The sequence below is a fragment of the Sorex araneus genome, chromosome 11, assembly GCF_027595985.1.
Source record: "Sorex araneus isolate mSorAra2 chromosome 11, mSorAra2.pri, whole genome shotgun sequence".
NCBI lineage: Eukaryota > Metazoa > Chordata > Mammalia > Eulipotyphla > Soricidae > Sorex > Sorex araneus.
Genome location: NC_073312.1, coordinates 47,154,435 through 47,167,749, shown reverse-complemented (window position 1 = coordinate 47,167,749; position 13,315 = coordinate 47,154,435). Strand labels below are relative to the sequence as shown.

Sequence of the window (13,315 nt, the reverse complement as noted above, 5' to 3'; positions counted from 1 at the left end):
CTTTGGTCCCACATTTCATTTTCAACCACTCAAGCCTCTCGAGGTAGGTGGGTTTGGCACCCACTGGGAAAGGAGCATCCCGAGGGTGTCTCGGGAAACTGGCCAGGCCAGAGGAGTCCAGTGCATCTGCTCTTTCCTTCCTCTGGCCCTCCCCCAGCGCTCCCAGCACAGCTTGTGCTGCCCACCTCCTGCCACCTCCCTGGCAGAGTGGGTCAGAGTGGCTGGTGAACTCCAGATGAGGTTTTCCGCCCTGCTCCGGGCCAGGACCCGCTAGATGCCCCAGGTGGTCTTGGTCCTGGTTCCCCTGTGCTCCAGCCGTCAGCTCCACAATGCCCGCCTCCCTCAGCCCAGCTCAACCCCGAGCCACCCTCTCCAGGTACCTCCCTGATCCTCCCGAGTAGACCGAGGGGAGTCCAGGGTGACTCAGGAGTACAGGGTCAGAGTCTTTGTTGTTGTTGTTATTGTTTGGGTCACACCTGGTGGGATCGGGGGACATATGAGATGCTCGGAATCAAACCCAGGTTGGCCACCTACAAGGCAAGTGCCCGACTCACTGTCCTTTCCCAACCTGTGCCACCCTTCTGCTCTTGCTGCCAAGACATTTTCTCTCTGGGAGGTGGGGGGTGCTGCATTCAGCTTCCTTGTATTCCCCTGTATTTTCATTCCTTCAGGGTAAATAATAGATAAGGAAATAATAAAGAAGGGGAATAATAATAAATATGGTCTTACATTTCAAACAAAAATTGTACTGTAGTTTAGGACTGGAGCGATAGCACAGCGGGTAGGGCGTTTGCCTTGTACATGGCCAACCCAGGTTCGATTCCTCCGTCCCTCTCAGAGAGTCTGGCAAGCTACCGAGAGTATCCCGCCCGCACAGCAGAGCACGGCAAGCTACCCGTGGTATATTCGATTTGCCAAAAACAGTAACAAGAAGTCTCACAATAGAGGCATTATGGGTGCCTGCTTGAGCAAATCGATGAACAACGGGACGACAGTGCTATAGTGCAGTTTAGGTGGCATGGTCATGGTAGCTTGAACATGAATGGGATCGACGTTCAAGCTTACTGCACTTTCACCATCACCAAAGTGCCTGAGGCTCGCCATCCCCGTCCTTATGTCACTTTTTGTTGCCGAGCTTTCTCCGACAAGTGACAGGGTGGACGCTCCCGTGTGCAAGGCCACAGTGGAGAATGTGGGCAGGATTGGGGTGCAGAGGGTGTGTGGTGATGGTCACGCCTCTGCTAACAGGTGCACACACAGAGAATCAAAGGGAGAGAAACCAGAGCTGGGTGGCAGTTGTAAATATTGAAATTAAACATTTTATTCATGAACTACTGCAGTAGGCAAAAGGAGGGTCGGAAACATGGGGAGGCAAGGGACGGAGAAAGGAGGTGGTGCTGGCAAAGCCGATCCAAGAGACTTCGTGGCTGAAGGTTGGTCAGCTCTATCAGATGGCCCCCAGGCAATGGTGGGGCGAGGAACCTGGGCAGACGTCAAGCTGGAGGGCGGGGCGAGGCGGGCGAGGGGGCAGGGGAAGATTGGCGGAGATCTGATGAACCAAATTAGCAAGTTCTTCATAAAATGTAAGTTTACAAGAAAGTGCACAGAGGAGCATATGAGAAAGGAGATGGAGCAAAGTTTGGTGAAGCAACAAAAATCTTTGTCAAACCTTTGTCAACCCCTCTACTCTATCAGCTTAGATACCAAAATAGGTATCCACTCTTTAAGGTTTCTGGTGTTAGACGGTGGGAAATGGCCCTAAGGGGTGTCTCCACCGACACGTTTGTGCAAAATGAGAAAACTCACAACCACTCTAGACTCTTTTAGGACCACTCCTGTGGCCCTCGGCCATCGCTGCCACATCTGTCCACATTCCCTCTGCCTGCAGCAAACTCCCGGCTGATCAAGCTTCCTTTGGTTAGGGTAACACAGACCTCATTCCCAGAGCCTAGGCTGAGAGCGCTGCTGACTGAAGCAGGGGTGGGGGGTGCAGTCAGGATTAACTGTCATCACAGACAAGAAGGTACCCAGAGGCTCTGAGGAGTGCAAACACTACCCCCTCCATCACCACAGCATAGCAGCACCCCAACATCCCTGACAGTCAGGCCTGATCACTCCATATCCATTGTTCACTGATTTAAAAATACACACACACACACACACACACACATCCAAGGTGGCCTAGGACCGTATCTTTGTCTCTGGCTAAAGTTCTCCCCAGAATGACCTATACCAGCAGAGTCCAAAGCAGCACAAGACAAATGTTTGCTGGTGGATTTCTGGTTCGGTGGATCCTGACGCAAAGAAGACACACCACCCCATGCTCCTCACGAGCGGGTTCCAGCATCACTGTGTTGCACTCCAAGAACAAAGGCTGTGCTTCAGCCCTTCCAGATCTTTGGTGCTTGCTTCCTGTCTCGGCATGTGCTTGAAGAGAGAGTTCTGCCCTCTTGAGTTCTGTCCTCAACGCCACGGGGCTGCCGGGTTGGATGACTTCTCTGGCCTTGCATGATATGTAAACATCTCCACTGACGGGGAGCAGCCCCCGAGCTTGGCTTTCTGGGTCCCCACAGGTAGAGCTGGGCGGCTCAGATCGCAGAATGGCAGCGGCAAAAGGAAGGGGCAAAGCCAGCAGGTCTGCTCTTGGGGACACACCAAGGAGAGGCAGCGGCTGGGCCTCCTGCAGAAGCCCGAGTCCTGGGAAGGGACTTGGACTCCCCATCTCTGCCTTGGCCCCTGGGAGCCTCCCACACCCGTGGACTCCCCCGAAAGGGGGCTGCATGGAGGAATCAGAGGAGACCCAGCAGTTCCCCCAGCTCCATTCTCGACCTCTCTTCACGCCCCTTTCTCCGTAAGTGGCAGGGCAGTTTTCCCTCACAACGTTTGCAGAGGCCCATGGCCACGAAAACAAAGAACAAGTGAGGAGCAAGAAAGTTCTGGTTGGACTGGAGCGATAGCACAGCGGGGAGGGCATCTACCTTGCATGCAGCCCACCCGGGTTCTATTCCCAGCATCCCATATGGTCCCCTGAGCACTACCAGGGGTAATTCCTGAGTGCAGAGCCAGGAGTAACCCCTGTGCATCGCTGGGTGTGACCCAAAAAGCCAAAAAAAAAAACCAAAACAAAGAAAAGTTCTGGTCATTGCGAGGCTCTGCTTGAGACACACAGAGCACCTGGTCTCAAGTCAGTCCGGGAGCAAGCGGGGGCAGCAGAGCTACAGCCGAGTGCTGGGGGGAAGACTGCGGGGTGCATGAAGACCGTGTGACCTGGGGGAGCTTAACGGGGAGGTGCAGATGCAGAGACAGTTTCCCAGGCTCTCTCTCTGTCTTCCAGTCCCCACTGCTCCAACCTTGACCTTCCTGGGTCAGCTGCACCTGAGGCCCAGGATGCCGCACAGGGGGACAGAGGTGTGTGGCCTGGAGCCTGGCCTCAGAATGGAGCCCCTGAAGAGACGGACACCCCCAGCCCCCACCCCCAGCCCCTTCCCTCTTCGGCACAAGCTCTTTTTCATTTGGTTTATTTTTGTTGTTGTTGTTGTTGGGTCACACCTGGGGGCACTCAGGGGTTACTCCTGGTTCTGCACTCGGGAATTAATTCTTGGCAGTGCTCAGGAGACCATAGGGGATGCCGAGGATTGAAGTAAATCAGTTGCACACGAGGCAAGCACCCTACCCACTGTGCTATCTCTCTGGCCCCAGGTGGATTTACGGTTGCTTTTGTTTTGTTTTCTTTTGGTTTGGGGCCACACCTGGTGGCGCTCAGGACTTATCCCAGGCTCTGCACTTCAAGGGATTATTCCTGGCTGTGCTTTGGAGACCATATGCAGTGCTGGGATCAAAATCAGGTCAGTGCTTGCAAGGCACATGCCCTGCCCACTGTACTACTGCTCTGACCCCTGGCTCAGGAAGGCATGGTAGGGCACAGGGACACTGGCATGGCAGGAAACAAAAACCCTTACAGAGAGGACGGGTGTCAGCCCTAGTGGGGGCTCCCATATGGTCCTGCAGCTAGGGTAGCTGAGGAAGAGAGTGACCACTACAGATGGCAGAGCGGAAAGTCCCCGCAGACTGTGAGGGGGGGCCACGAACAGGAATGGATGGTGGGCCAGCCCCAGGATAGTTAGGGCAGCACTTGGAGGACCAGGGAGTGAGAAGTCGAGGGGGCAGCACTCAACTCCGGGCTCGGAGTCAAGATGGTCAGACCACAGCAAAGGCGTCCGTGCCACCGCGGCACCCCCTTACCCCGTGCCAGGACAGTTCTTTGCTTTTCAGGGTGTCTGGAGTCCTAGGAACAGACCAGCGCAGAAACACACAAGATGCTGTTGCCTTTTCCAAGAGATGCGGCTATGTGAGGACTGAGGAAGGGGTACACGACCACTCGACTGCTGACTGCTTCTGACCCCCTTCTCAGTTGTGGGGTTCCCAGAGAGGGAAGACTGAGGTTCGCAGAGGACAATCAGGTGCTCCTGCCTACCTCCAGGGCAGCCTCAGCTCTTCACATGCTTGCAGGCTTCCACCAGAGGGCGCCACAGACCGCTGAGGGGACACGGGGAGGAAGAGCGGGGAGTGGAGGGAGATGCGGACAGCCAAGGCCCCAGGTGGGCTTGTGCAGGGTGGGAGCAAAAGTGGGAGTCTCCAGAGCGGGGAGCACCTGGCCAGCGCTCGGCCTCTGATTTGGTTTCCTGGGTTATCAGATACTGAAGATGGGGTTCCCTTCCCTCCCCCCGTCTCCCAAGGAAAGATCTCTCTCCCAGTGCCAATGTACTGATGATACCCTGGCAAATACCTTCACCTGTGGAAAGTCCCCAAGATTTGAGTGACCCTGGGCATTTAGTTTCCACCTTTGCCCGTGGTGACTCCAAACACTTGCTGCGTCTGAGAAATCTTGGTGCCCCACACAACATCCATAGCTGCTTCTCCCACAAAATAGGAATGGGTACTGAAACAGGGGTGGCCGGAAGAGGCCCTCCTCTTGACCGTCTGCTATTTTATGGACACCCATACCCCCCCCCCCGTTAGGAAGGGAGAAGGGAGAGGGGACCGGCCTGCAGCAGATGGAAGCTAGGCGGGGGCACACAGGCAGGATCCCCACCTTCCTTCAAATGACTGTGCAGGTCCACTCAGAAAAGGCGGGGCAGGGCTGGGACAGTTCATAATCGCACCTGGAGCCTTTCCTAAAAACACAAAATGCCAGGTCACGTTCAAAGTTATGTTGAAAGGAAGGACTTTGGGAGTGAAAATAGAACATTAATGGAAAATACTGCAGGACACCTATTGCCACACAGAGGCATCTGGTTGTGTCCCTTACACTTCTGAGCCCCACAGGGCTGTGAGGTGGCATCATTCCATCACCTCACAGCCAAGGACCTGAAGCCAGAGGCTGTGGGTTCAGAGCACTGAGAGGAAGAGCCAGCACGTACACCCAAGGGGCAGCTTCTCATCCACTCAAAAATGGAATTTTAAACACATAAGCAAGACACAGAGACTGAGGGCTGGGGAGGAAATGAAGGTGACCTTTTTGGGTTATAAATGAGCAAATATATATGAAAATAGTAAAATGGAAACAAATGATGCTTAAGTCTACATAATAATGCTGGTGACAGAAATTCTTTTTTTTTCCTTTTTTGGGTCACACCTGGTGATGCACAGGGGTTACTCCTGGCTTTGCACTCAGGAATTACTCCTGGCGGTGCTCAGGGGACCATATGGGATGCTGGGAATCGAACCCAGGTCGGCCGCGTGCAAGGCAAATGCCCTACCCGCTGTGCTATCACTCCAGCCCTGGTGACAGAAATTCTTACACAAGAAAAATAATTCAGAATCAGAAAACAAAATATAATGTGCTATTTATAAGTTATATAGGTATATAATAAATACACAAGATTTTTAAGTAAAATATGGAGGGAAATTTTTTTGTAAAACAAGGGCTTTGATTACGATGTTTGGAAAGAAGTTACAAACATTAAGAGGCAAAGAAGGCACTAAAAGGCACAATTTTTCAATATATCATTGTTAAATATATATGTCTCCAATTTAACTGATAAGTTATATCCTGCCTATTTCTCAGCAAGGATTTGAGACAACAGCACATGAATAAACAACATAGATGAAAGGAAACATTTTAAGTGAAATTGAAATTCATAAAGAGAAAAGCAAAAAATTAAGACTATGATCATATCAGGTAAATGAGCATTACCTATTTGGGGGTCAAAGAGTCCCTCCAAAAATGAGGTGAATGGGACCCAGGGAGCAAACCTGGGCCGACTGTGTGCAACCAAAAATGAGGTGCCTGCTACAGACCCCCTGAGAACAAGCCATTCAATACATATCCACACCACTTTGTCCAGTCACTCAGGCCCATGACCTCTGAAACTCTCCATGCTCAGGCACATCAGCAGACTCAGGCAAGCCAGGGACTCCAGCTTAAGAACTTTGAAGCAAACAGAAGTTAGAGCAAGTATGGATTGGCATAAAATCACTTTTAATATTTTTGTTTTGGCTTGGTTTTCTGGGCCACACCCAGCTCTGCTCGGGGCTTACTCCTGGCTGTGAACTCAGGGATGGCTCCTGGCCAGGCGCAGGGAGCTGTGAGGGATGCTGGGGGTCGAGCCCGGGTCAGCTGCATGCAAGGTGAGCACCAGCGCTACCTGCTGTACTCACTCTTTATGAAACAGTTATGAAGAGCATTAGGTCATATTCAAAACTGAGCTAATAGAACTGAAGGAGTGAAAAATACATCTGAGAGTACACAAATGCTTTGTAAACACTGATAACGAACTCAGGCCCAAAGACGTGAAATGAACTCTTAGGAATGTTGACACCACAGTACAGCAAGAAATAATAGTAGTGACCTAAGCATTTATTACTTGGAAGGTTTTTTAAAAAGTAACAATATCAAGGAGGCTGAATATTGGGCTGGAGCAATAGCACAGCGGGTAGGGCATTTATTTGCCTTGCACGCGGCCGACCTGGGTTTGATTCCTCTGTCCCTCTCGGAGAGCCCAGCAAGCTACCGAGAGTATCTTGCTCACATAGCAGAGCCTGGCAAGCTCCCTGTGGTGTATTCGATATGCCAAAAACAGTAACAAGTCTCACAATGGAGATGTTACTGGTGCCTGCTCGAGCAAATCAATGAGCAACGACAGACAGTGATACAGTGATCAAGGAGGCAGGGAGAAAGCGCAACAGACCAGAGTGAATACTCGGAATGCAGATGCCCCAGGTTTGATCCCTGGCACCATAGGGCTGCCCAAGCACCACTGGGTGTAGCCCCCCAAAAACGTAAAATGGGGCCAGAGAGAAAGTATAGAGGTTAAAGTACTCGCCTTGCATGTGACCAACCATGATCGCTGGCACCATGTATGGTCCCCTGAACATGGTCAGGAATAGTCCTGAGCACTGCCTGATGTGCACCTCAAAAAAATTTTTTTTTCAAGAAAAACATCTGGGCATAAGGTAATTTCTAATATGGTAACAAAAAAAGGTCACATGTGGAATTTATGGAGTACAAAAAAAAGCCTTATTAGAAAAAAACTCATAAACCAAAGTGCATATTTATTAAAAATATTTTAAAATACTACTAACTATATCAAAATAACTAACCTCAGAAGTATAAACCAATAAGCCAGGGGGAAAAAATAACAGAAAAATTCTATTTGACAAAAATCTAACTAGTAGACAAAAGCAAGAGTTGAATTTTATAAGACTCAACATCTACTACAAAATGAAAAAAAACATATATATGTATATACACACACACACACACACACATATATACACACACAAGCACACAAAAGCAGACAACTAAATTCAAGGGCAATTAAAATAGAAGGATGATCTCTTTTACCATTACACTGAGAACTTAAATGAGTTTTAAAAGAGACTATGGGGCTGGAGCGATAGCACAGCGTGTAGGGCGTTTACCTTGCACGCAGCTGACCCGGATTCGATTTCCAGCATCCCATATGGTCCCCTGAGCACTGCCAGGAGTAATTCCTGAGTGCAGAGCCAGGAGTAACCCCTATGCATTGCCAGGTATGACCCAAAAAGCAAAAAAAAAAAATAAATTAAATAAAAGAGATACTATAGCTGAAAGAATCTGAGCAGAAGGAATGAGGTTCGCTCCCACTGTCGAAAGAGAAAAGTGCCTTTTTTACCATGGTTCTGTGAGAATCCATCAGCGCTTCAGAAAGGTGGTCCAAATCCTGGTGTCACACGAATTGTTAAGGAAAAGAGCTCTGGGTCTGGGGGAGGAGAAAGTGCACAGTCCTAAATGCCAGAAGAGCATAAAATGAGTTGAGAGAAGCTGGGCATGCAGTGGACGCCTGTGCATCTGCATTCCATGTGGCTGGTTCGAAGTGATGGGCCAGGCTGGCTGGAACAAACAAGAACGGTTCCAAAGGCGGGGTGTGAGGAGAGCAGGGGCATGTGCTGAGACGCTCTGACAAAATCAATTTGGCAAAGCTGGGCGGGAGTGACACAAAGGAAGCAAACAGCTGCCCCAGGAGGCCATGACTGGACAAGGCTGTGGAGGGATGGGGGTTGCCCAGGAGGCAGGTCTACGGGCCTGCTGTCCTGCCCGTGCCAAGCAGGGCGTTCGGCACTTTCCTTCCGTTCCCAGTGACTGATGGCCACCTGCAACCATCCTGGGTACCAGCTGATCTGGCCAGCCTGGCTGGTGGTGCAGCTGGACCCTGGAGCTGCGCCTAATGGCTCACATACTCGAGGGCTGGAGATAGTACAGCAGGGAGGGCTCTCGCCTTGCACGGGGCCAACCTGGGTTTGATCCCCGGTGGTCCCTCGAGTCTGCCAGGAGTGATCCCTGAGTACAGAGCCAGGAGTAAGCTCTGAGCATAGCCGGGTACATAGCCCAAAACAAAACAAAAAAGCTTCACATACTCACCAGCGAAGGGCTGTATTCTCACACGGCTCCCTCTGTGCCCCCAGCCTAGCATACCTGCTGTCTTAACCTGGCCAGCGCCGGGGTTCGGCCCCAGGGCAGGGCAAATGCCCTGAATGTGCGTGGCCACTGCATGGCACCATGAGCACTGCCTAGAGTGACTCTGTGGGCTCACATGGACTGGCTGGCCCCCAAAGGTGGGCCCCGACAATTAACACAAAAATAATGACGGAAGTTCTCAGGCCCACTGTGCCTCACTTGCTCAAAGACATTTAGACTTCCATTTTTTATTTAGTAAAACTACACCTGATTGCCAAGTTGGAATTCTAAAATGACCAGAGGTTTCAGCCCTAAACTTATGAGAACTTCAAAGTAGCTCAGACTAGCTCATCCCCCCACTAGCACCGGGGAAACTCAGCACACAAAGGAACCTCCCCTGGGGGCCCATCACCACCACCACACGCCAGCCCCCACGAACCATGACTAGCACCTATCAGCCCAGACCCCTCCAGCTGCCGAGTACTGGGGGGACGGGAACAGCTTCTAGCCCTGCCGTCCAGAACACAGGCCTGACACCTCTCAGGGTCGTGCTCACAACCTGTGCTCCCCCGGGGAGCTGTGAATACACACGCTGTACATTGATCCTGGTACTTCTTTAGCAGCCCCCAGGTGAGCCAACCCCAGTGGACAGCCTAGTGACAGGTCCAGTGACAAGGACCCCACTGCTGCCCAGGGGAGACTTGGGGTGGCTTCCAGGGAATCTCTCTATGGGATGTCACAAGCATTAGGGTAAGGGGGTCTTCTGGTGGAATAAGGGTCTGCTGCAAGTCCCCTTGTCTCTGGAACATATGGGGAAGCTTTCCAGGGTGAGGTAGGGGTCACTCTGGGTCTCTGACTCTCAGTTACCAGAGTGCATTTGTATGCGGTTAGGTTGTGAACTGGGGCCTTGCACCAGCCCTCAGGCGTGCAACCAGGCCCCTCTCCCCAACCCACAGAGGGGGACATGGAGAGTTGGTCCTCCCATGGGTCACACAAGAAGGAAGGGGAAAGAGCTGGGACTTCCGCCTGGGCCATATGATGGAGACTCATCCTGCTGGCCACACCTCCTGGCACTGGAAGATGCACAGCAGTGACAGACCATACAGGTCAAAAACGCACCCTAGGGGCTGGACTGATAGCACAGCGGGTAGGGCGTTTGCCTTGCACGCAGCCGACCCGGGTTCAAATCCCAGCATCCCATATGGTCCCCTAAGCACCGCCAGGGGTGATTCCTGAGTGCATGAGCCAGGAGTGACCCCTGTGCATTGCTGGGTGTGACCCAAAAAGCAAAAAAAAAAAAAAAAAAAAAAAAAAAAAAACCGCGCCCTAGCATATGGGGCTTGCTTGTCTTTGGGTCCCTGGGTCCCGTGGCTGTTCCTCCTGGAGGGCCATGGGGTCCAGTGCCTGGGTGGAGCCAGAACTAGGCATCTAATTTTCTCCACCTCGCATGACCAAACCCCTGTCCCATTGGGAAAGAGCCACGTGTCAGAACTGCCTTCACTCCAACCCCGAATGGGAAGAGAGCAAGTGCCCGGGGCAGGCAGCAGGCTTCGTGGTAGACAAAGCACAGGCCTTGTGTGGGAGAGGCCCTGGGTTTGAGCCCCTGAACTGCAAAAAGAGGCTCACCCCAAGCCCCGGAACTAATCTTCCAGACCTCCCTTCATTCCATGAGACCTGTTCGGCTGTCCTGAGACATACCCAAGCCAAGCAGATTGTGTCTGACTGGAGACAGCTGCTTCTGAACGCATTTTCTTCCGTGGATTTGGCCTGCAAACACCATTTCCATATAAAGCACTCGACTTGCAACCTGAACTTGCAACGCTAAAGAGGTCACCTGACATTTACAAGACTTTAATTCAGCTTCTTCCCTGTGGATTTGTTTGTCTGTTTCCTTCTGGATTCTGGAAAAAGCAAATTATAGGGTGAAATTTAAGTCAAATGTGAGAATGAGAAAACTTCAAGCCAGCTCTGGAGCCCCTCGGTTTCTGAAGCCATATCACCCGCCCCTGCCCGCCTCGCCCCTGCGCTGAGTTAGCCTAGGGAGGACAGCTGGCTGGAGCCACGCGGGCCATGCTGCCAACATGTGTGCCGGGGAGCTTTCGGTCTGGCACCTTCCCCTTCAGCTCTGTGTCGGGAAGGTGAGTGGGGGTCCTAGACTCAAGCAGTCTGGCAAGGGCGCACCTGGGACCGCCTGACAGGCTTCGAGCCGAGCTCTGCTTCCTATAGCTTCTCCCCAGCATGGATTTTCTGATGCCGAATAAGGTGTGAGCTGCCCCGGAAGGACTTGCCGCACTGATTGCACTCGTAGGGCTTCTCTCTGGTGTGGGTCTTATAGTGCTCGATGAGGGCCGATCTGTGCCGGAAGGCCTTGCCACACTCGTTGCAGGAGTAGGGTTTCTTGCCCGTGTGGATGCGCTGGTGCTGAATCAGGGCGGAGCTGTGGCAGAAGGCCTTCCCACACTGGCCGCACTCGTAGGGCTTCTCCCCCGTGTGGATCCGCTGGTGCTCGATGAGGGAGGAGCTCTGGCTGAAGGCCTTCCCGCACTTGTGGCACTTGTAGGGCTTCTCGCCAGTGTGGGTCTTCCGGTGCTCGATGAGGTTGGAGCTCTGGCTGAAGGCCTTCCCGCACTCTTCGCACTTGTAGGGCTTCTTGCCCGTGTGGATCCTCTGGTGCCGGATGAGGTGGGACCGGTGACAGAAGGCTTTCCCGCAGAGGTCACACTCGTGAGGCTTCTTCAGGGTGTGAATTTTCCGGTGCTGGCTCAGACCCGAACTCTGGTTGAAGGATTTCCCACACTCCTTACATTGATAAGGTTTCTCTCCTGTATGGATTCGCTCGTGTTTCCTGAGACTGGAACTCCGACTGAAATCTTTCCCGCATTCCCCGCACTCGTACGGTCTCTTCCCGGTGTGGGTTTTCTGGTGCTGCGCGAGGGCTGAGCTCTGGCGAAAAGCTTTGCCGCACTCTTGGCATTCATAGGGCTTCTCCCCGGTGTGGATGATCTGGTGCCGGAGGAGGTGCGAGCTCTGGCTGAAGGCCTTGCCGCACTCACAGCACTCATAGGGCTTCTCCCCAGTGTGGATGACCAGGTGCCGGAGGAGGTGTGAGCTCTGGCTGAAGGCCTTCCCGCACTCCCGGCACGCGTAGGGCTTGGCTGGCTGTGCGGTCCTGCGGGGCTCGTGAGGTCCCGAGTTTACCCTGCCTACCTTCTCGCCATCCTGTGTACTGGGTTCTCCGTCACCATGGATAATCTTAAATGGACTAAGGTCTGATTTGGGGAGGAAGGTTTGGTCAAATATTTCATCATCCTGGGATCTGTCTAACGGGGGCAAAGTCTGAGGCGGAATGGGGCTCGAGCACAGGCTGAAATTGCCCTCATAATCATCGGGTTCCTCATCTTGTTCCCCAAGAGGGATCTCCTTGTAGATAACAGCCATTTGCCCTAAACCCCTTTCCTGAAGAAAAGGGTCCCCCAGGTCCTCCTCTGGGAAAAGGTCTTGTTGCATCGCCAACCCACCCTCAAACACAAAGGTCTCACCGAGCTGGGTTGCTGGGGGAACCTCCATTGGGAATCTACTATCATCCCCAATGACTAGGTGTTAAAAGATGTTCTTCTTTGGGACACACTGTTCTCACAACCTGAAAAGAAAACAAGGGACATTGTCAACCTGGAGAAGGAACCTTGCTGAGTCCGAATCATCGTGTGTTCACAAAATAGGACTAACGCGCATTCTGGTCCTTGAGGGGTTTCCAAAGGGGTTAGAGACCTGGAAACAAGTGTAAGAGAAACAGAATCGAAGCCAGAGAGATAGTACAGTGGGTAAGGGGACTGCCTTGTACACAGCCAACCGGGTTCAATCCCCAATGCCTTGTATGGTCCCCCCACTGAGTACAGAACCAGGAGTAAACCCAAGCATGGATGTGGCCCCAAAACAAACAACATCCCCCGCCCCCACCTCCACCAAAGAAAGAAAAACAGAAGCAGCCAAGTACTAGGCCAGCATGGTGAGTCTTGAAAGGGTGAAGCTGCTCAGAAACCTGGGCTACACCAGGAAGTGGCGCCACAGTGGAGAAGGACTAAGGCTCTTCTCCCAGAGGACGTGGGGGAGGGGCTCTGCCGAAAACAGAGAACTCAGACTTCCCTGCCATACCAGTCGGGGCCCCAGCAGCACTCTGGGAGTCTGCCTAGCCTGTCTGCCCCCTCCTCTCTGTCCTGTTTGGTTCCTGGGTAACAGTAAGGGTTTCTGCCTCTCTGTTGCGCCCATTCCACAGCTCACATCTCAGTGGGAGTTCCACAGACTGTGTCAACATGGCCTCCCCGCCCCCAATAATTATCCACCTCCAGCTTCTGTTCGTCCTTCTGCCCCAGACACCAG

At 52.5% G+C, this 13,315-nt stretch overlaps 1 protein-coding gene across 3 annotated transcripts in view; it reads right to left on the bottom strand.

Moving 5' to 3' along the window:
- Positions 1–13,315, bottom strand: part of ZNF70 (zinc finger protein 70) — a 42,870-nt gene that overhangs the window by 26,637 nt on the left and 2,918 nt on the right. The window contains exons 2-3 of one of the 3 annotated variants that reach the window (XR_008627053.1): positions 10,637–12,578; positions 1,291–8,243 (exon numbers count right to left, since the gene is read on the bottom strand). The exons of 1 other annotated variant lie outside the window; for it this stretch is intronic. Coding sequence is in view for 1 of the 2 variants with exons in the window: in XM_055118922.1 (XP_054974897.1) it covers positions 11,159–12,505 (1,347 nt within the window). In the remaining variant the exon portion in view is untranslated. Of the gene's footprint in view, positions 1–1,290; positions 12,579–13,315 lie in introns of those variants that run through there. One more of the 3 variants, XM_055118922.1, reaches the window with a different exon arrangement.